The sequence below is a fragment of the Apodemus sylvaticus genome, chromosome 4 (genome assembly GCF_947179515.1).
Source record: "Apodemus sylvaticus chromosome 4, mApoSyl1.1, whole genome shotgun sequence".
Lineage (NCBI taxonomy): Eukaryota > Metazoa > Chordata > Mammalia > Rodentia > Muridae > Apodemus > Apodemus sylvaticus.
In genome coordinates, this window is record NC_067475.1 from 5,794,073 (window position 1) to 5,817,840 (window position 23,768).

At 42.1% G+C, this 23,768-nt stretch overlaps 1 protein-coding gene across 1 annotated transcript in view; it reads right to left on the reverse strand.

Moving 5' to 3' along the window:
- The window catches only part of Erich3 (glutamate rich 3), a 70,933-nt gene that overhangs the window by 18,228 nt on the left and 28,937 nt on the right, over positions 1–23,768 (reverse strand). The window contains exons 8-11 of the mRNA XM_052178815.1: positions 23,378–23,558; positions 17,011–17,197; positions 10,916–11,220; positions 4,893–5,129 (exon numbers count right to left, since the gene is read on the reverse strand). Coding sequence (XP_052034775.1) covers positions 4,893–5,129; positions 10,916–11,220; positions 17,011–17,197; positions 23,378–23,558 — 910 coding nt within the window. The remainder of the gene's footprint in view (positions 1–4,892; positions 5,130–10,915; positions 11,221–17,010; positions 17,198–23,377; positions 23,559–23,768) is intronic.

The following is a 23,768-nucleotide window of genomic DNA, read 5'->3' on the forward strand; positions in this document are numbered from 1 at the left end:
AACTTCAGGAGTACAGTGAAGCCAGGAGCTGTGGCACAGGCTTCTGTTCCCAGCATGTACGAGGCTGAGACAAAAGGATCTCAAGTTCAAGGCCAGTCTTAGAAACATAGTGCGATCATACCTTGGAAAGTCAAAACCATAAAGAAAGAATTAATTTGATGATATTTTGTGTAAACTAATCAATGGTGAATTTAACCTTTTTTTTTTTGAATCTGTGACTTCCTACTCATGTTATTAAGAAATGACTAACTGCAACTGTAGAGATGGCTCAGCAGACAAAAGCACTTTCGGTTCTTGTGGAACTTTTGGGTTTGGTTCCCAGCACCCACTTAGCAGTGACTATAACTCCAGTTACAGGGCATCCAAAGCCTTTTCTGGTCTCCACAGGCATCAATAAAATGTGCACCATATACATAAATGTAGGCAAACACCCAAACACATTAAATAAGAACAAACATACAAATAAATAACTATGCAAAAATTACACATAAAGTCTTTCTGTGCATCATGGGTAATCTCCTATGGCTCTCCCCATCCAGTAGTGGGCACAACACAGTGCAAGCTCAGTATATGACACCATGCCAAATACAATATCAAAACAGAAGGGGGCCTTGCCATGTAGTCAAACCAATATGACCAAAATACATAGTGTGACTATATGAGACCCTCAAAAACTGTATTCAAGTAAGTAAAACCCAAAGTTGGTAGAATTCTTGATGTCAAGCAAATTGGATTTTTCTGTGACTCTGAGATTTTTAGGTCTATGACATCTATTTCATCAGACTGAAAAATACACAAATGATTTCTTAGAATAAAAAAAAAAGATGATTCCAGTCTGGCTCTTTAACAATCTGAGAACCAATCCTGCCTGTCTCTTGATCTCTAGCCTCTCTTGGATGTCTCTCCCTTCCCTCTCATGAGGAATTACTTAGCCATTACCTCTTCACAGGCATTATTAGCCAACATGCCCATGAAGAGTGTATCCCTAGTCACACAATGTTTTCCCATCGGAACTACAGCATCCATCTTTGACAATTCATTCTCTGCTGGTAAATTAGTGTCTAGGGTTGCTAACACAAATGCAGAGGGCAGAGCTGTCATCCCTTTTAAATGGCAGGGAGCTGCACACATCATTCCTGGAGCAGGGTCCTCTCTTAGTCCGCTCTTCATCACTCGTGGGCTAGTGCAATTGTCAGCTGGTGGTTTAAACGCAGCTCACTTGCCTTCAGAGTGACAGTCTGGGCAATCGTTTGCCCCTGGGAACAGGTGCAGGCAGGTTCAAATGAAACACATCCAAATACAGCAAGCTTCTTAATCGTGTCAATAAAAAGGATGAACGTGTGTGTGGGATTCAACGCCCAAGCTATGCTTCTCATGCATCCGTAGGTGAAATGCTGTATTTTCCATGAAATCCACCATGATATTGTCATTTTTAATAAATGCTATGTACTAGCCAGATAAAATCGCTAACTCTTATACTTCTCATACTAACAGGTATACTGTTGAGGATCACAGAGGAACATGATTAAAATAAAGGGTCAAGAGATAGGAGACCTCCTGGGAACAGACACGTGGTGAGAGTAGCAATGTATGTGCACACCCAGGAGGCAAAGATGTCTTTGAAAGGATACTCGAATAATTCCATTATTAAAATGAGAAGAACTAATGGCTTGCCAGTTTAATTCTGCCTCGTAAATTTTGCAGCATATGTGGAATAACTAGGCCACACCTAAAACATTGCATATTTTGCCTCTATGTAATAACAGGAACTTGACATAACTTTTTTAATTAATATACAAAGAACCACATATCATGAACATTAATCAGAGATCACAAGAGTACTGAAAGTGCTCTGGAAGGCATTCTACAAAACTTCTCGTGATACTCTGTATCTCTGTAAGAAAAAAGCAAAACAACACCCCATCCTGGCTTCCTTAGCATAGTTTTGTTTGCTATTGGTTTGGCTAATTTCAAAAACAAAACTTAAAACATGGAAATGTCTGAAAACTAACCTACTACAGGATAGGGTTTACAGGCTTAGCTCAGGCTGTCTCAATAAGCAGAGTCGCTAAGAGGAGACCTTACAAAGCCTAGGAATGGAGAGGGGGACCTCTATGCGTGGAGAAAGGGTCAATCTAGGAAAATTTAGTCTGATCATTATTATTTCTCTTTTGTAAAAACAAAACAGATGAAGTGAGAAAACACACGTACTGAAAATTCAAAAGCCCTCTGAGCTGTATAGGCCCCAGAAAGGAAACACATTCTTTCCATTGGGTTAAAAGGTTGTCCAAATTTTAGGTACATAGATATTTTTGGATTTTGAAGATGTATGTTTTCTACAAAGTACAGGTTTTGATGTTTTGGTTATAGTTGGAACTGAATTGTAGTTCTTTCTGGCTATGTACTGATTTGGGGATTATTTAATTTTACTATTTGTAAGTTTATGTATTGTGAAATGTAGATAAAGGGAAAGTTAATTGCTTTTAAGGTTGTTTGAGGTAAATGAGGTAATTCATGCAGTATATTTAGTGTGGGGCTCAGCACACAAAAGAATCCTAATAAACAGGAGTCAGCTCACGGGCCCTGGCACTGCCTCCACAGGATGCCTCTCCAGTCAGTGACAGGCAAGCAGCAGCTGGCATCAAAGTTTCCCATCTCTCAGTTATTCAGGAATCATGGTGCAAATGATCAAAGCTTTCCCTTTGGGGAAAAGACAAGCACTTCCTGTATCCTTCTCTTTGTGACTATATACACATACACGTACACGTACATATACACATACACATACATATACATATATGAAAAATCTATGTGACATCCAGAAAGTACAAAATTCACACAATTTATAGCCAAGGACTTCACAGAATCTTTGTGATATCAACAGCTTCATAATCTCCCATTATTACAACAGGCATGAAAACCCAAGCCAGGTGTGTTATGAGCCACTTATATTTATACCCAAACACATTTTCAATCAGTCTATTGATAAATCCCTTGGATAATTTATTTTAAAAATATCGACTGAGGTGAATTCTTTTCTATAAGATGACACTTTTCCTATTGACTCATTTGTCTTATGTCATAAAGAACTATAAACTAAACTCCTCCAGTATGTATATTTGAACTGAGAAAAGATCTTACCTATTACACATATTTAGTGCAAGAAATATAATGTGTACATAACAGAAATTATAGAATATTTCAATATATTAAAATAATGTTTGACATTATAATAAATATGAATGTCGATCTTGTTTGCAAATATACTGAGTTAACTTCATTCTAATTTTTAAAATTATATTTCATTTACTCCTTACCTTAGCCATTGAAGAGCTTAGTATTGATTATGTTGTTGTCGTACTCATAGACCCATTTTGGCTTTGAAACAAAACCATTTTCTCTTTTACCCTACATAAATCTGCTGGTTTTACCTTAAATACATGTACATTAACTATTAGAACAAGTTTTCTTAAGTTGCAGTTTGAAGAAAGTAGAATTATTAACTAAATATTTACCCAGAACCAAATTGATTACTTAATCCCTTCTAGACTATCTAAATAATCCCCAAATTCAAAACTTGATAACTTTATATAGAAAATAATTTGGAATAAAAAAGAGGACATTTTAAAAAGTTGTCAACTCAAAAAAAATCATCAAATGTGACCTAATTCTCAACTTACAAATTTCAAAGCCATGCAGACTTAAATATGTAAGAATAACTATTATTATTATTATTATTGATAAAAGCCAAGAAGTGCCAAGAGAAATCTTCAGTTAAAAGACGCAAATCATAAACCAAATACGTGTATTCAACAAAATAGACAAATGTAAGTAAATTACAATCTTTTAAAAAGTCGTTTCCTGCCTAAAGTGACCTTTATTTTTCCTTTGAACACTTACAGTTGTTTTAAGCTGAAAGATTTTTAAAGAAGCCACATAACCTTCTATGAACATAGTAGGTCAACATCCTCTGTTCATGGCAGAATTTAAAAAATTAAATAGAAAGAGATAAGTAGCCCAAAGCTATTAGAACAGAGCCATTTAGCAATCAGAAGCTGCTGAGCTTGGGTTACGAGCTCCCCAGGCCAGCAGTGGCCTCTTTCTCCTTCCTCAGAGCTGACCCTGCCATTCTTGCAGTCATAGGGAAATGACAGGCACCCTACTGACACAGCCTGCCTGTGAGCTTCTCTCTCTCAGTCTCCATGTCCCAAGGTTTTGTTTTGTTTTATTTTGTTTTGCTTTTTATTTATTTATTTATTTATTTGTTTGTTTGTTTGTTTGTTTGTTTTTGATACTCAGAACCATCAGGAGCACAGGCAACACATCCGGTATAATGGCTGAGAGGTTGTCCTTCCTCCCACTGCCTGAGCCAAGAATCAGTCAGTCAGGCTGTGAGCAGGTGTCTTGTGTTACCCATCAGTCATATTACATAGGATTCATGGAAACTATGAGGGGATCTTCACTCAGAACCCCTGCCACACTGTGGGCTGTGTCTCTGTGGCATTAATAACTCTTCCAATAAAATCTGTTACCCGAAAGGACAACCTGCCTCATTATCTTTCTGGAATACCGCCCAAGCCTTTTATGGGAGCTACTGTGTGTGTGTGTTTGTGTGTGTGTGTGTGTGTGTGTGTGCGCGCGCGCGTGCAGTGCACATGTGCATTCAACTATTTTGAGCTAAAAAGATGTAGTAACTTCTTAACTCGATAGAACCCAACTCAGCACAAGCCTAGTCTGACATCTTGCCAAAATTTCCCAAACTAAAAGACATCTCTACAATTCAGAAATGCACTGAGGGGAGTGCTAGGACTCTTGGGCTAGGTAGTCACACATTTCTGTCTCATTAGGGAAAGGTGAACTCCCATCACAGTGTGCCACACTCTGCCACCTGCCTTGTCTGTCATCCTCTTCGCTGTCCGAGCACCCAGTATCCTCATTCTCACTGTCACGGGCATCCACGGCCTTCTCTGAAGAGGTTTCAGTCTCCTTTTCGGGGTTTTGGTCATCTTTTTCATCTTCGGTGGGTGACTTGGATCCTCCACTCATCTGGTCATCAGCCTGGTCCTCCTCTTCGTCGTCCACCTTCTCATCTTGTTTTTCCTCGTCTACCTCAAAATCTTCTTCGTAGTCTGAAAGAAGAAACTTCACTGTAACGATGAAAACAGAAGTCTGGGAGCTTCCGCTACTTCACTCTATGGGAGCTCTGGCTCCACGGTCCTCGGTTCCTGGGTCTTTTTCTGCTGCTTTTTCACACAATTATAAAATGGGGATGACTATTATTAAATGGTCAAAGACTGCGATCAGCTACACACAACAGCACAAAAGGAAATCACAAGGCTGGAAGCTAATAAAGGCGCATTTACAAATGGACACCATTACCCATGGCGACCAAATGGAAAAGGGGAAGCTTTATATGAGAGAATAAATTAGAAGCAAATTAAAAATGAGGAAAACAGGATTACAATAATGGAAGTTAATCTGGAGACCCAGTGAGGTCATATTTCATATGAAGATTGTTCAAAATATTTGGATATCACTCTAATTAATAGTGAAGTGGAAAAATTCAATTAATCACATCCAAAGGACCTGAGAGATAGCCTGTGAAGAGCATGTTGAGAGCTGAACTGACGACTAGCAAAGCTCTAAAGATGATTTTAGAGATAAGCCAGAACCGGAACCATGTAAAGTGTTCTTTCCTACAATGCACAGAATAATTACAACTCAAGAATAAAAACTCTACGAAATAGAACATCACTGTCACAGCCTCAAATTTACTTCATTCCCTACAGGGACAGAGCAAATTTGTACCAGGGAAAGCAAATTGTCACATCTTATAAACTCCAGCTGTCTCTTGTGGTTATAATTTCTCACCTTTCATATTTAATTGTTTCCTCTTAATTCACCACCCAAACTTAAAATCTCAAAGTGACAGCAGACCGAAGACGGACAGCAACAGGCTCTCATGCAGAACCAATTAAGCAAGTAAACAATTATCCTCAAGCTAAAAGAGAGAAGGAAATAAAGGGTTTCCAAGTTTTGTGTGTTTTAGTTACTAGACACGGTGGCTCTTCCGTAGTGGAGCCTCCTGGGTAATGGACTTGAGAACTGCCCACTTCTGCCATCAAAGAAAGTTACTTTTGAAACCAGTGTCCTAGGCACAGATGTCTCCTCTGTGAGAACAGTGAGGTAAAAATAAGAACAATGTATGCACAACAAGATGGCTAATATGAGATCTGCACACTTAAGAAATGTGTCAGGAAACAACAGTATAGAAAAAATGGCAGGGTGGGGGACTTAGTTCAAGTTTCAACACACAGAGTAAATGGTAAGAGAGTAAGGAGATTCACATTCAAACATTGCTGGGCAAGTTACAGAGCAATTTCTCTTTGTATGATTTTATTTTTATGTGTGTCATGTGTTTGCGACATGTGTGTGTCATGTGTGTCACATATGTCATGTTGTGTGTTACGTTGTGCCATGCTATGTGTATCACATGTGTGTGTCACATTTATGTATCATGTGTGTATCACATGTGTATCATGTTGTGTATACCATGTGGTATATCACATGTGTATGTCATGTTATGTATGTGTGTGTGTCATGTTATATGGGTGTGTCATGTTATGTTTGTGTCATGTTGTGTCATGTTATGTGTGTGTCCCATGTTTGTGTCATGGTGTATGTTTCACATGTGTGTGCATGACATGTGTAGATGGGTGTCTACAAAAGCCATAGAGAGCATTAGATCTTCTACAGTTGGACTTATATTGTTGTGAGCCACCAGTGTAGGTGCTGGAAACTGAACCTGGGTACCCTGGAAGAGCAGCCAGCACTCTTAACAGCTGGGCCAACTCTCCAGCCCAGAGGGGCAATTTCATAATGATTCACTAATAAGCTTTAACTCCAAAATTTCTACATAAAAGATCATAAAGCTTCAAGAAAAGACGCAATTGTAATATAACTCCAGCCACCAAGGAATCTCCGGTCTTTGTTGAGGAAACGTGATTTAGGTAGCTAGTGCACTCACTGTCTGCAGCAGTCTCAGTAGGTAGTTTTGACACATGAGTGTTCACACTGTGGGTTTTTAGTTAGGATTCATCATTAATTATGTGAAATTACTTTATCTTTGGTTTAATTGTGTGTGCTTTCACTCTCCCATGCTCAACTGCAACCAGAAAATACATGGAAATTCCAAGAAATTAAACTGTAATTAAAAATATCATTATTACTAGAGAATTCATCCATCCTCTGGAGGCTGAACTCAGGGTCTTGTGAGAGCTAGGTAAGATTTGTACCACAGGGCTAGACCCCAGTTTTACCCTCACCATGTATTCTCATAATTGTTCTATTGTAGGAGTTATTGCTATTAATATTCTATGCCTAATTTATGAACTACATTTTGTTATACAAATGTATGTATATTTAAAAATGTGTAAGGATTTAGCATGATCTGTGGCTTGAGATATTGGTAGAACTTTGGGACAAATCTCTACAGATAAAGAATAAACCTAAGTGAAATGAGATCAAAGAAATACTAGAGGTCAGCTTAGTGTGTGTGTGTGCATGTCTGTGTGCATGTATGTAAGTATTTGTATGTTTGTGAGCACAAGTGTGTGTGCATTGTATGGCTGTGCATACACGTATGCATGTGAGTGTATGTGCGCATGTGTATGTGGCTGTGCACACATGTATGTATAGATGTGTACATGTGTGGTTGTGCACATGTGTGGGCACATGTGCATCTGTGCACACATGTGTGTGAATGTTTGCAGTACTTGCACTTGCATGTGGATGGTCGGTATCCTCTATCTCTCTACCTCTCATCCCTTCACACTGTCCGTCTTTATCCTTTGAGGCGGGGTCTCTCACTGAACCTGCTAGCTGCTGCCTAGGACTCAAGGATCCTCCTGGCTCCACCCTGGGGTTACAGGTGCTTGTGACTATACCCAGCTTTTACATGGGTTCTGGGAGTTTGACCTCAGGTTCTCGTGCTTGCATACTAACTGCTCTTACCCACCAAGCCATCATCTCTCCAGCCCCACACATATACTAGTTTGCATTATATGCTATTAGTTACAAGATAAGAACATGAGTGTAGTGTAGTAATTCCATCCAAAGCAGTAAATAGTAGTGAAATATGAGGTTTTGGGGATCAGGTGGTACATGTGCTATACCCAGATAGAACATTCCTTACCTATGTGACATTTGGGCAATTTAGCATCTCTAAATTTTAGTTTCTTCATCCATGTCATGGCTAGCAAAGGCTGTGGTGTTAGAAGCAGCAATATTCAACCCAACCCACGAGCTATAGGTCATCAGGAACATGTGAATCAGCACTAACAACTGTTGTCAAGGGGTGGTGGAGAAGCTGGTCTTCAATGGGACAAATCACATTAAACTGCTGTAATTTGGGAGCAATGCAGGTTACTAGAGGATCTCAATCTAAGCCGGAGCAGCATAGTGGCCACAATCAGGACAGGGACATAAAAGGGACATCCAGGGAAAACAGAAACAGCCCTGCACCCTATTTTTGACAGGCTTCTATGTTTCCCATCAAAACATAAAAATTCAGCCCTGCCAGTGAGACGTGCGAGGCAAAGCACCGCATGGGGAGGTGAATTTCTGCTTCTGAGTCCCCAGGAAGTACACCTAATTGCATAGGGGTTAACGTCGAGAGGCTGTCCTTAAAATAATAAGGGAGCCTATTACCCCTCCTCTGAAAAAGACGTTATACAATTTAAGAGGAATTACGGTCAATGCTTCCCCTCCTGGTTAAGGCCCACCTTCTTATGAAGGATATTTATCCACTTGTTTTCTACCTCCTCGTGTTCTAATTAATAAAAAAAAAGGGAGGACATGTACAGAGCCATATTGGGGCAGTCATGCACTGGGTCAGAGTTTGACTTTGGTCAAGGTTAACTTCTCCCAGATAGCCAGGATCCTGCTCCACCTAGGGCCGAGTGCCCGAAGTAAAGGTTAAGTTCATTGTTCCTCCAGGTCTAGGAATTCCTGAATTAAGCAGGTGACCTACCCAGCTGCCGGAGCAGTCAAGACGAGGACCTCCAAGAGAAGCTAGACAACTTCCACCGGAACTCAGCCTGGAGTCTGGGGGGAAGGGTTTGCCCAAACTGTTAAAAGGTCTGGCGCCATTAAAGTTTCGGGCTTTGATCAGTGAATATTGTCTTAGCCATACTTCTTTTCGCCCCTCTTCCCTATTTATTCCCCAGCTTCTGTTCCAGAAACCCACTTCGTAATAGCTGCAGGCAGCTATGGAACCCTACATATGCTAACCTCTCATCGCACCAGGAAAGCTGAGACTTCCATCAGCCATCCACCTTCCATTTTCACTGGACTGCAAAAAAACCACCTTTGTGTCACCTACTCATGGCTTAAATGGGAATGACCTGGTGGTATGTGTTTGAGCATCCTTCCTTTCATAGGATCTGCTCTCACATCCCAAGTTCTTCAGTTAGATTGTTATCTCAAATACCCACTTAAGAGGAGGGGCATTGGGTGAACAGATACAGAGCATCGCTTCTGCTAGGATCTCTCCTGACACAGCTCTGGCTATGTGATCGGCCAAGGCCGAGCCGGGAGGTGTGACTTGCTGCCAGTTCTCCCAGGGTCTTCAAGGAATTGGCAGTTAAAGCCCAGAAAACTCAAGGGAAAGGGCACTGTCACAGCACAACCATTCTGGTAAAGGAAACAAGCGAAAGGGGTGAAGCTTCCTATTGCCCATCCTTTCCAAGCCCCACACCTTAAGAGCGAACACACTGGGAAGCAGCTTTATGCCATCGCTGTGACAATGCCTGGTAGCTTAAAATTCCCCATCCAGAGAAGGAAGAGAGTGAGGGCAGACTCTAGAGAGAAGGGGACAGGGTGCTCCCAGCATTAGGAGTAAAATCTGTTAAAATAGCCACACCATCTCTGTCATCAACACTTCAAGACTCAGAACGCTGGCCTTTCTCCAGGATTTCTGAAAGCCTTGGGCAGCAACATAATGTAAGAAAGAGGATTCTAAAGCCAGAACTTACATAGGGAATGCAAACCCATGGCTACTGCTCTACTAACCCAGCCTTTGTGTTCAAGAGGTAAGGGGACACACACTGTCACAAGTGTCCTTGTAATGCCTGAGAACACTGGTACAGAGTGAACGATTCAATAGTTTGAGAGTAGAACCACAAGGGCATAGATCGGAATTCTGTTACACTGTCTATGCATGATCGAGACCCGTTCCCAACTGTAAAATGGAGAGAGGACTGTGCTTCCACGTAGGTGAGTGTGAGTGGGGGAGTGGGAAGTGTCTGACAACACACACTGCTCAGAGCCTGGCGACTTTATTCTTGTTACTACCACTTTAGATTTCACTGTGCAAGTGTGTGAGTATATGTCTCTCAGTAAGCTTGTGTCTGTGTGCATATGGATGTGTAGAGAGAGGGATCATGAAAGGGAGAAGGGGGCAGAGAGGGAGGAGAGAGGGAGGAAAAGGAGGAGAAACAGGATACACAGACTCTAGGACTTCTACCTGAATACAAGCTGCTGTTAGGATGTAACGGCCTAGCTCCAAATGCTCACATATATTGTACTTACCAACCCCAAAGTGGACAACCAATGCCACCCCTGCAACCATGTCCAATGACTAAATAAATAGACAAAATTCTATTTGTTTGGTCAAATGATCTCTATGGGTATGAATCCTGGCTCTGACAAGCAGGATAGAAACTCCCTTATGTCTTCATACCAGAAGCAAGCACATCAACGCTTCCGAGGCCAGGAATTCTCCCTCAGAACAGCACAGGACAAAATGAAGGAAGCAGGCCATAGCTGCCTACAGATTACAGCTAAGCTGCAGTGCACAGGTTACTATGAAGACTTGGGACAACAGTAACGACAAGGGAAGCCTGCTCTGGGTTACCATATTTAACAGCGTTGTCCTGGTCCTCTTCCCAGACGTCTTGTCCTGCCTTGCCCTTCCATTCCATTTCCTCAATAGCCGTTCTCACTTCTTTGACCCCTAATTTTATTTCCTCAGCTGAGAATGCAGCTGAGACAGAGGACTCTTTCCTCTCCATCTCGTTCCTCTTCGATGGTGCATTCTCTCTGTCCTTCCTCAGTTTCCCCTGACTCTTCTTCGGCGGCTCCTCCTTTTTCTCAGTAATCTTTTCCTTCTTAGGTTTTGTTGAAGATGGTTTTCTGTCAAGGCCCATTGCAATAATGCACCTGTGAGAAATAGCCATGAAGCCTTTATTAACTTGTAGAGTAGGTTGATGGACTCATAAACTTTATAACACATGCACATCATATTCTAATAAAAATTATGAGAAATAGTCTACTTGTTTTCGTATAACAATTTAAAATAAGCCCATTTTATTTTTATTAACATGAAAATATTGCATATGAAAATAAATTTTTAATTTTAACCACAATAGCAAATACTTTAAAAGCTCTCATTAACCAAAAACTATACTATCAAACTTTTTACAAGAATTATATAAATATAATTTATATACAAGTGTAATTTACATATAAATGTAATTTAAACATAGACACATAGGTAATGATTCAAAAGATTGATAGATGAAAGGTAAGTAGATAGATGATTGATAGATGATTGATGATGATGATAGATAGATAGATAGATAGATAGATAGTAGATAGATAGCAGATAGACAGCATAGATAGATAGTAGATACATAACACAGATAGGCCATCTGTCCTTAGCTCTTACATAATTGAGAAGCCGGAGAGATGGTTCAGCACTATAAAGCTCTTGCTGTTCTCACAGGACTAGAAGACAAGAGTTTGGTTCCTATAATACAACTTGGTTGCCTCATAACCACCTGTAACTCTATTTCCAAGGAATCCAATACCCTCTTCTGGCCTCTATGGCACCTACACACATGTGGTATGCACTCATATATACATGCACACATAAACAGAGCCATGTAAATAATCAGAAAAATGTTATTGCCTTTGCAATTCATTACTCCAAGAACACATTAACGACTTGCATTTAAGGTCAATTTAAAATGTGCAATTAGTTTTTAAGAAATAAAATCAGCCATTGTTTGTTGTACCTTTTAAGTCACTGGGGAGTCTGTGCATTTTTTTGACAGAATTTCCATTATTGCTTTTTAAGAATTGCCTTTCCCTATAATCTTGTATGGAGTCACTGGTAGTAAGTTTTCGTTCTTCAAAACTAGAAACACTCTATAGAAGTCATTGCACCTCAAATTTGGTGACCCACCCAGATGTCCTGAACACATGTGTGTGTAGAGATCAGCGAGACCCTTAGCTGTGGTTCTCTACTTTACTCCTTCCTGTTTGGGGACAGGGTCTCTGGTTGACCCTCTGTACACCAGGTTAGCTCCCCTCAAGCTTCTGGGGAGGTACTGTAAGTCTACCACAACCATCTCACCATGGAAGGAGCTTGGCATAGCTTCAGTTCATAACTAAGGCCCTCATATGTGGGCAACCACTGAGCCATCCCCTAGTCCAGCACGATTTCTGGAGATTTTACTGAATTTTCAGCCATCTTGAGTCTTCAAGTAACATGAAAATTTCTTGGTCATTTTTTTTCAAAAAAGTTAGTAACATAAAGTACCACATTCTATCACCTAACATTTTAGCATCTCCTTGTGTGATAGAGCTGAGAGAACTTGCACTCCAGCTAAAGATCAGGCTGTCAAACATGGGGGGGATGGGAACTGAGTGTCTCACCCAAACTAAGCATGATGAGGGCTTTTCCCATCACAATGATGTGCTTAGTGTGCGGCATTACCCAGGATAACGACGCCACACATCTTCACAGGATGTCATTATCAGCCTTGCCTTCTGTGCAAGCATTCCTTCCTGGATCAGCAGCAACCGCAAACCCAGGGTCTAGAGCCTGTGATTCGCTGCTACCCTGAATGTATGCTGTGCTGTGTAAAGGCTTTGGGGCCTCCTGCTGAAAGCCCAGACGGTTTATAGCCCATCTGCTGAAGGGAATTGGACCAAGTGAGTAACATCTGGCTCCCCCATCACTGACTACCTCTTTCACTTCTGAGTGTAATTCAGCATGATGGTTCTGATTACTGAAGCTCGAATAAATTACTGGAATATCTGAAGTCATCTAGTGGGACAGAAGTCAAGTAAACAGGACTCTGTGGCCACCCATGCTTCCCCATTTTCTATTGCTGTGAGAGGAACTTCGCCTCCCCTGTGACAAGGAGGCAGCAAAGGAGACTGCCTCAAGCCTTCACTGACATCTTTGGAAGAAATGGTTCTAAAGTTAATTTAAAAAAAAAAAGTAACTATTCTCTAAGAGCTATAAGTAAATCTCTTAAGAGTGAAGAGCCTCATTCTTTAATCTCATGACTACTTTTTATATCCTTGAAAAGAGCAAGAGAATAAACTCATAGGATTGCAGAGAAGGTAGGACGCACTGAGCAGGAGAGCAGATGTCAACAGTCACGTGTTGTGCTCTTTTCAAGTCTCCCAAAGAAAGTGCTCAGAACATAGTAGTCCAGTTTCCAATTATACAACTCATAAAGAATATTCTGCGCATTGGTTACTTTTCTGCTACTAAGATTGAAAATGACAGAAAAGTCGATGTGGGGAAGAGTGGGCATATTTAGCTTGCAGTTACAGAGAATCGGAGTTCATCCTGGGAAGGAAGCTACCAGTCAAAAGCAGAGACCTCTCATCTCATCAACACATAAGATAGGTAGAACAGGAAGTGAAGCCAAGACATCAAACCTCAAAGCTCCCCCCAAGAGTTGTACTTCCTCCAGGAGGCTCCTTTCCCTGCAGGTTCAATTTCCTTCCCAAGCAGTGGAACCAACTGATAGCCAAGTGTTTAAACACAGGAGCCTAACATTTCTCATTCAAGCGCCCTGACTTCACATGGATGACTGAGTTCAATGGAAACCTCTGAAATGATTTTACCCAACAACTGGATAGCTCATCTGAACTGGAAACAGAGCGCCATCCTGCCCGTGCTAAGCTGGGCACTACTGCACAGGACCTTTTGCTCGCCTACTCTCTTAATTTCGTTTCACACCTCTTCTCTTCTCTTCTCTTCTCTTCTCTCCTCTCCTCTCCTCTCCTCTCCTCTCCTCTCCTCTCCTCTCCTCTCCTCTCCTCTCCTCTCCTCTCCCCTCCCCTCCCCTCCCCTCCCCTCCCCTCCCCTCCCCTCTCCCCTCCCCTCTCCCCTCCCCTCCCCTCCCCTCCCCTCCCCTCCCCTTCCCCCCTCCCCTCCCCTCCCCTCCCCTCTCCTCTCCTCTCCTCTCCTCTCCTCTCCTCTTCTCTTCTCTTCTCTAAAACCTCCAATTCACCCTCAACCTCAAGTGAGACATGTATTTCTTATTCTAAGAAATAGTGCAAATAGTGCTTCTCGCCAGATAGTGCCCACTGTACACCCATCAGCTAACACCCACTGCATACCCACCAGATAACACCCAGTACACACCCACCAGATAACACCCACTGCACACCCACCAGATAACACCCACTACACACCCACCAGATAACACCCACTACCACACCCACCAGATAACACCACTACACACCCACCAGATAACACCCACCAGCTAACACCCACTGCACACCCACCAGATAACTCCCACTGCACACCCACCAGCTAACACCCACTGCACACCCACCAGCTAACACCCACTGCACACCCACCAGCTGACACCCACTGCATACCCACCAGATAACACCCACTGCACATGCACCAGCTAACACCCACTGCACACACACCAGCTAACACCCACTGCACACCCACTAGCTAACTCTCACTGCACACCCACTACACACCCACCAGATAACACCCACTACACACCCACCAGATAACACCACTACACACCCACCAGATAACACCTACCAGCTAACACCCACTGCACACCCACCAGATAACACCCACTGCACACCCACCAGATAACTCCCACTGCACACACACCAGCTAACACCCACTACACATGCACCCTAACACCCACTGCACACTCTACAGCTAACACCCACTGCACACCCACCAGCTAACATCTACTGCACACTCTACAGTTAACACCCACTGCACACTCTATAGCTAACACCCACTGCATACCCACCCACTAATACCCACTGTACACCCACCAGCCAATGCCCCCTGCACAACCATCTCTTCTTTTCTCAAAACTGAAAGTTCTACTTGAAATCTCAATCCAAGTTTCTCAAATCTACTGAAGTATTAAATTTTAACAACTTCTCTCTTTGTACATCTAAGTTTTCCCCATGAATCAATATTGTCTATTAGCATAAATTAATGGAATAATACTGCATCTTGAAAACAAAGAGGCCCTTCATGCCCTATACTGTCGAGGAAACCATACAATTATCATTTTTTAAGGAAAATTCCCATAAAATATTTTCCATATCATTAGTTTATTCATTACTCTGAGAGGTCGCTGTGGTCAAGTTCCCACCCCTGTGACCTTGCTTGGATGTTAATTCAGACTGTCAACCAAGGGGATTAATAAGCATCTTTGTGTGTATGGACACAGGCAGCACCATCCCACATGCTGGGGTCTGGTTTACCACATAATTCATCTCTCTGATCATTGAACCACCTCTGCACACTCCTCTGTCGCTGAACCCTCCTTGGGCCATGGTGGCTTTCACCCTCAGACTATGGGCCAGATCTTCTCAGGTATTTGTTCACTAAACTGTGAGAAGTGGAGACACAAGTCTTCATTGTGCTAATATGTAGCCTGTCCACCCATTTGACCCAGTAAATCATGGCCTTATCCTTCAAACAGTTATTTCTAAGATAATCCTCCCTCGAGGTTCCCTTTCAAACTCTGGCTTTCCTTCTCTAGAGGCTCCTCCCCATGAGATCCTAACAGGAGCAGTATGAAGCTTGCTCCTCAGGAGTCCTCACTGCCTTAAGAAAGCTGTCCCTCTTATGATTTCCTGCCATTGCCATGCAAAATAAACTCAAATCCAAGCAAGCCACCTCACCCAAGATTCAGAACCCAACTGGCTAGTCATTGTGAACTCTGCCATTTAAGTTATCTCACAGAAATCTAAAACCTCCAGTGTCCACAACTAAACCCCATTCTTCCACCCCCACCAAACTGCATCTTCCACCACTAATCCTAAAACATACTGAGCACACATCTTTCCATTGACTTTTTTTTTTGTCCTGTGGTTTTGGTTTGGAGTGAGAAGGGGTGAAGCTGAAACTGAGCGTGGGTTCTGTGAGTAAAGAACTTGGGTGTCCACCTCTTTCCTCTAAATGAGACAAGGCCTCCCAACTGAACTGGAAACTCACTGTTTTGGAGACTGGCTGGCCATCAAACTCTTGGGATCTGCTTGTCTCTGCCTCCTAATGCTGGATTAGACACATGAACTCATTTCTGAGTTCTGTGTTCATGTTGGGTATCTGAACTTGGGTCACTCGCTCACACAGCAAGTATTCTTACCCACTCTCGTCAGGTCCTAGGACAAAAATGTTTGAGTCACCTTTGACTCTGCTTTTCAAATTTATGAATATGATACCAGTGTAGCCGTATCCCAGAATACACACCAGAGAGAGAGAGAGAGAGAGAGAGAGAGAGAGAGAGAGAGAATGATGATGATGATGAGGATGTGAGGATGATGATGAGGAGGATGGGGATGATGATGATGATGATGAGGAGGAGGAGGAGGAGGAGGAGGAGAAGGAGGAGGAGAAGGAGACATTATTACACGGCTATGGGGTATTAGTCTCTGACCATTATCAAGAATAACAAGAAAGAAATGATGAAAAATTGGCCCCTCTCCCCACAGAGGTAGAAGCTAAGGCAGCGTGATGTAAGAGATAAGAAGTGAGACAGGATTCAAAATGTTACCACCTTTTATCTCCTCTATATAACACATTTGGAAATCTGGGTGATATCTTACAAGGCTGTATATACTGATTAGTTTTCTTTGAGAACTGTGCAGAGACAATCATCAGTGGAGGAAAACCTGGCAGGGACCTCTCTAGCAAAGGGTGTGTTCCCATACCTGTAGCAAGGAGACGCCTTCTCCACACACACAAACCCGAAGTAGCCCCTCTTGCCTCCGAGACGGGAGCTCCTACGGTGCTTGAACTCGCAGCAGGAGCTGATCCTGTTCACCTGAATCCCATTCAGAAAGAAGGTGAGGCTGAAGGGGAAGCCATGGTGACGCTTGGAGATGAACTGAAAGGTGTCTGGAATTCAAACACAAACATTCCTGAGCTGACCTGGGATGAGATGAGCAGGACTGGCTTCCTACTTATATCTTGTTAACCACCTTTTCTTCACTTCTCTTCTCTTTTCAAAAGAATGCATTATGCTACAGAAAATTCTTTTTGTCTGAAAACGTTTCCCAGTACTGGGGATGGAAACCAGGTGGACCATTACTGCAGGGCTAAGCTGAGTTGGTCAAGAGCTTCCCTGTGAATGGAAGAGCCCAGACTGGATCCACAGAAACTGTTTTATAACAAAAGCCAAGAGTACACATAAGATTATCTTCTGCCCTTCCCTACACACACACACACACACACACACACACACTCATACACACCACAGGCCTTCACATGCAATATTATATCTTAACTGTAGCATTAAATAGTCTAATTATGATGCATATATTTCTACTCCAAGCTGTGCTTACTGCTCTTTGCATTTGAGATTCTTTTTCTCCCTACCTTCTCAAGCATTTCACCGAAGAAGTTTAAGAATTGACGTTTGTGATGCAATTCTAATCACTCCAAATCATTACAATTCTCTAATAAAGTCCTATCCAAGAGATGTTATACAGAATGACCCAGACTTCTGCTTCACTTGACACTTCCAAGAGCCCGTTACCCATCACAGCTCTTATTACACTGTTAAAATATGGTTGCACTGTAGGTTTTACATTTTCAGTGTGCAATGGAACCATTTGGGGGACTCCCAATCCTTTTCACGGTGTGTGTTGCTCAAAGGTGTTTGGTGGAGCTAAGGACAAATTCTGTGCTTTTGTATGTTTTGTTTGTTTGTTTTTAATTGCACTCCTAGCTCTTGCTGCTGGGTCTCCACTCACACCTCAGAACCCCAGTTCAGATGCTTACTGTGCAGTGTATTTGTAAAACTGTGAGGCAATGCTAGCTGATATGTCTTCTTTCCTCCCAATCCTATCACAGTGGCAGGAGGTCCTGTATAATCAATCAGTGAGTGAGTCATTACTTTAACCTCTTCTTGCTCAGGTATTGACAGTGTCTGACTTAGTGGCTTCTTTGTGGAGTCGTCAGAAAATGCAGAGCATGGAGTTTGAGTCCCTGTCCCATCCTTCACTGGTGAATGTGTCACATCTTTAACTTGGATGTGACAGTGATGGGAGGTCCCAGTCTAGCCACGCCATAATGTGTGGCATAAGAAAGAGCTTTGTAGTCTTTGGAAAGCAGAGATGTTTGCTGCTCACCAGTTATGAGTAGTATCATTGGGGTACTAAAGGAAAAGACAGATACTAATTATGAATGGAAAGATAAATAGATAGAGATAGAAATAAACAGAGATAGAAATAGAAATAGGGATAAAAATAAATAGAGATGGAAATAAAGAGATAGAAACTAGTATGTATAGAAGTCTGTTCATTTAAGAATCTATAATTTGGCCACAGAGGAATAATCAGTTCACTAGTTTATGAGGTAAGGGCATCAACTCCTCTTTCCTTAAACATGCCTTTGGAAATTGACAACTTAAAGTGGACACCATTCAATTCATGCAAAACCCAGACTTCATAAGAAAGCAGGAAGAATCTGTGGCCTTCTGCCTGGGGCTTCTCACACCTGCTGTCTTCTCTTCACCAATGCTCTAAGTTGGTACAGAATGGCAAAACACCCAGAAGTTCTAGTTCATGGAGCCTGCCATAATTTGGTGCAGAAAGTAATAAACCCTTGGCCTATGGCATTTCCACTAATGGGTAGCCGTCTCTAAGCAACTCACATGGAAGGTCAGAGGTCCCTGGAAACTAGAGTCTTAATTAATAAATCAACACCCAGACCAGACCTTGACTCAGAGGCATGGGCAATGGGGCAAGCACAACCATTTTCCAGTTTGCTATACAGCCTAAGTCTTCAGCAAGCAACCCGGGTCTCGGTGGATTCACCCTATCTCATGAATCCCAGTCTTCTTACTCTTCAACTAGGCACAGACCAAACAAGAAAGCCTGGTGGAAAAACCAGAGATGGGGTGTGAAAACTCCCCAGGTATGGAATGGTTTCCTGAACTCACTGAAGTTCGGAATCACTCAGGACTTCTGGGTGACCCTGTTCAGTTACTGTTTAGATTTCAGGGACATCATTAATGTCCCTGAATGAAGGACTCAAGAGGAAGGTATTCAGGCTGTTGGTTTTCCCTGAATCCAATACCTGATGTTCTCACAAAAAAGGAAGCACACATACAGAAAGGAGGCCACACAAAGCCAGACACAGGTGCCTCATGATCTGCCTGAAAAAGTCAAAACTGGACAGAATCAAGGAAGGCTATGGCCTAGAGCTCTGCAAGAAACCCAACTGGAGATTACCTTCATTTGAGATTTCTGGCCTCCATACATAGAAGATAACCTTCCGTGTTTACACCATAATTAAGAGGCATTTATTTTCTCAGCCCTGGGAAACTAATACTCCACAGACAGATCAGGTAGTAGAGAGGCTGAGCCTCTGACAGGTCACTGGTGAACATTGGAAATCAGGCACCACCCTGAGAATTAGGAGCTTCGCTAGCTGTACCAGGGTCTGAGGGATGAGAGTCCATGTTGACTTGGGACACCACCTTGAGAACTGGAAACTTTACCAGCTGAACCATGGTTCTGGAGACAAGAGTTCACACTGACTCTAAATTCTCCCATACCCCTAAACACGGTATAGAAAAGTCAGAACTCAGAGTTCATAGTGTGTACTACATGCCGATGCATGTAAAGAAGCAGGAAGTGGGGTCCACACAGAGAGAAAAGGGCAATGTAACTTGTTCTAACAATCCAATGAAGAGAGATGATGGGGGGCTCATGTCAGTTCTCATCATGGTAGCTTCTGGAATCAACTATAACCCAGGCTGCTGGGAAGGCCTGTGAGGGATTTTCTTACTCGGGTTATTTGAAGCAGGAAGGCCCATCCTAAATCTGAGCAGTGCCTGCTGGTGGCAGCCCAGGTCAAAGGTCATGGAAGGAACCTTGGCTTCTTGCCTGCTTAGCAACTCTCACTTTCCCTAGTAAGTCCACCCAGCCTGTTGCTGGGACACAAAAACATACTAGAACCAACTTCTGGATTCCAGAGCAGGCTGAAGACCTGCAGCTCTCCAGGAAAGCTGGAACTCAGGTGACAGATCACGACTGAGGAGACAGTCAATCCCATTGACAGAACAGCTTTGCAGACTGTTAAACGTTGTTGGACTGCACAGATCACAGCCTTAAGCCACTCCAATAAATATCTAATACATACCACACACACACACACACACACACACGTTCTGCTCCTTTAGAGAACCCTGACTAAGACAGATTATAATGTGTGTATACAAACATGCTACAATACATCGTTGTAGGCATTATTGTTACTATATTGATTATATTATAATATATTAATATATTATTAATATTATTGCTATTTGTATCCCCATCTGGAATCATTCTCTGGAGAGCAGATGTAATCACTGTTATAATTTTCCACATTCAGCAAAATAAAGCAACTGCTGATTCAACAAGTCAGCAGAGAAAGAGAGAGCTGTCTGCAAGCAGAGACTCCCATGATGGTGAGTCTGAAGTGGTTGCACAAGAGCATCCCCAGATTTTACACAATCCCTGAACACCATTAGCTCACACACGTAATGGGTGGATATTGTGACATTTCATTGATATCTTCATAGATCTACCTTAAAAGTCAAAATCAATATAAAACAAGAACGGATAATGGTTAAATGAGTTCAGAGCACAGTAGGGCGCTTCCTTTCTAAGTTTAGTAGACTCCCAATGTAGCTATTAGGAGAAACCCCAGCAAAAGTTACACAAAACACAGAGACACTTCAACTAGACTCATGGCTGAGTGGGATTTGATTTTAACGGGGAGAGAAGAGGATTCCTTGCAGGTCCCAGGAAGAGGACCCTCTATTTGGTAGGAGGCTTGTTAGAGAGAGGAGGCACGTGGGAAGAGAAAGATGGAGCTGGTTTGGGAACCCAAAGAAATGGGGTCAAGAGGCGGAGCTATCAGAAGGCCAGAAAATCAATTACAGCTCTTTTGTCCGCACATGAGCCCACAGGCTAAGGCTTCTTTTGTTTGAGAGCATACACACAGCAAGTCCGAGTGCCTGGAAGATCCTGCAGTCTTTATGAGAAGGGACAAGAGCCCAGGCTCCGTGGGTTCATCAAAGCAGCTCTGGGGCTCCGACTCTATAAACAGAACTACAACAAACACGGGCGACTTACTTTTGGACTAAAAGCACGGTGTAATTACTTTTTGGCTAAAAGGATGCTCTTAACCCCATTCTTCCATCATCTTGATTGTTATTCTTAATTTCCAAGAAGCAAGAAAAATTAACAAATGCCACATTTCAGTGAGTCTGCTATCCCAAAAGTATAAATAAAGACTTTTTTATTTATTCTCCATGGAAACCTAAAACCTATTTACATTTCACAGAGTCACACAGCACGGAAGGTAGGTCTTTGATAGCCTGGATAAGTCCCTCTGGCTGCTGTGCCTCACAGCAGCTGCTAACAAAGCCACTCTTCAGTCTCGAACAGTTCTCTCCCACTGATCGAGGAGGTAAGCGGAGACCACATTACAGCAGGGACAGAATCCATTGTTTAAGTACCCATTCCAAGCTGTTATGTAAGACTATCCAGTGCCTCAACACAGAGACCCAGGATCAGTGTGCACACAAAATAACCCCTGCCCAGCAGCGCCCTCCTCAGCCAGCGCTGGGGTCTGTATCCTTGGTCTGCCCTGTATGCTGCTTCCTGATCACCGAAGTAAGACCTCATATATGAAAGTCACATTCTCCACTAAATAACTGTTCTGTATACATGCTGTTGAACCAAGTGTGATACAGAAGCCAGCCAACTGTTTAAACATAGGCACCTAAACATAAGCATTCTAATTTTACATAATACTTTCATTGACTCTCATAAATGGACGCCCCGACAACATACTTTTAAAAACATAACTGTGTTTGACCTGCTTGGGTTAAGTGTGTGTGCCTACCTGCAGGGCTCATTGGAATTCACACCTTTCCTTTAGGAAAAGGCTGGCACTTTGGCTACTGAGAGCTGACAGCATTGAACCATAGACTTCGCCCCATCAGGCTAGAGCTACAGGGCTATGCTTCAAAAGCCACCCCAGCTCAGGGGCCCCTCCTCTCCCTCATCTACAAAAAAGATGGAAAGGAACTCTGGGATGTGACTGAGAAATACCCAAGTAAATTCCCACATTTCCACAAATCTGTAAAAATGATAACAGTTCCCCACAAATTGAGAACCACACTTTATTTTATGTTAACTTAAAGCTAATGTTCCAGCAACATTGTTTATTTGGAAGGCTTAAAACATGTAATCACCAAATCTGTTGTTATATTTGTGGCTGTTTTTATTAGTCACTCTTTTTGATTGGCAAAAGAAATTTCAAAGGAAAAAATAATTTTATGTGTACTGGCATCATGCTTTCTCAGTTCCTCAGTCTGTTTGATTTCCTATATAGTTATAAAAACTAACAGAGCTTCTTAAAGAGAGTTTCCTATGCAAACAACGAAAGAAGCATAGTTCTGTAAATACGTCTCTTTCCACTGCTGCCCCCTACTAAACTAAATATTGAAGGAAACACTACAATATAGTGTATGTGAATATGTATTATTAAAAACCTCTTATACCAGTCAATATGGACTTAGAATCAAAGGCAAGTACAAATTGCTAAAATGGGCATTTAAAAAATGTTTTACATTATTGTTTAGGTGTGACTCATCATGGAATCTATTGAATCTTCAATTTCTGTCTCCATGTATTCTAACAAATTGGAAATCTGTAATTTTTCTCTTATGATAAGCTATGGTATCATTCACTGTGGCAAACCAAATAGTTAACTTGTAATTTTTGAGACAGCATATTTCTGAAACATTTAATGATCATATATATCTCTGTCTCAAAAAATCAATCTGTTACCAGGTTAAATCACTCCAAATTCTTTCTCCTGCAATCTGCAAGAGCAATTGCTGCTCCTGTCTCAATCAAGGAGCTGTGAGTTTAGATTTACTCTTAGGCAGCTGGTTTATAATTCCCCGGATGTGCATAATTTCACAAAGTGGTTAAAGTCATTTTGATATTGTGTCAACAACAGCTTATCTGGATCATCAACCCAAGTTCCCCCCGCCATGTTCATTTATACCTTTCTCAAGTAGTTTCCCTTTGTAGACACAGAGATTCTCCCCTCCACAGTGCTGTTGGTAAATCTTGATTTCATCTCGGAAGTCTATGTCGTCATAAGATAGGTGCACATTTTTCCCAAAATAGACCATTGTGATAACTGCATTGCTATGTGGTGCTGTTTTATAAATCCTTCCCGGATCCTAGAATAGAGAGGAAACATAGACACAGGCACTAAGTGTCTCCCCATGAGACTTCCCGCTCCCAGGACTTAATACAATGAACAAAAATATAATTCTAAGCTCCTAATAACGAAATATTTATAAAGGGTCATTGTACACAATGTCCAAGATTCAAAAGCATTACAAAATACATTCCTCTCCATCTCTCCAGCATGCAGATTTTGGCTTTGA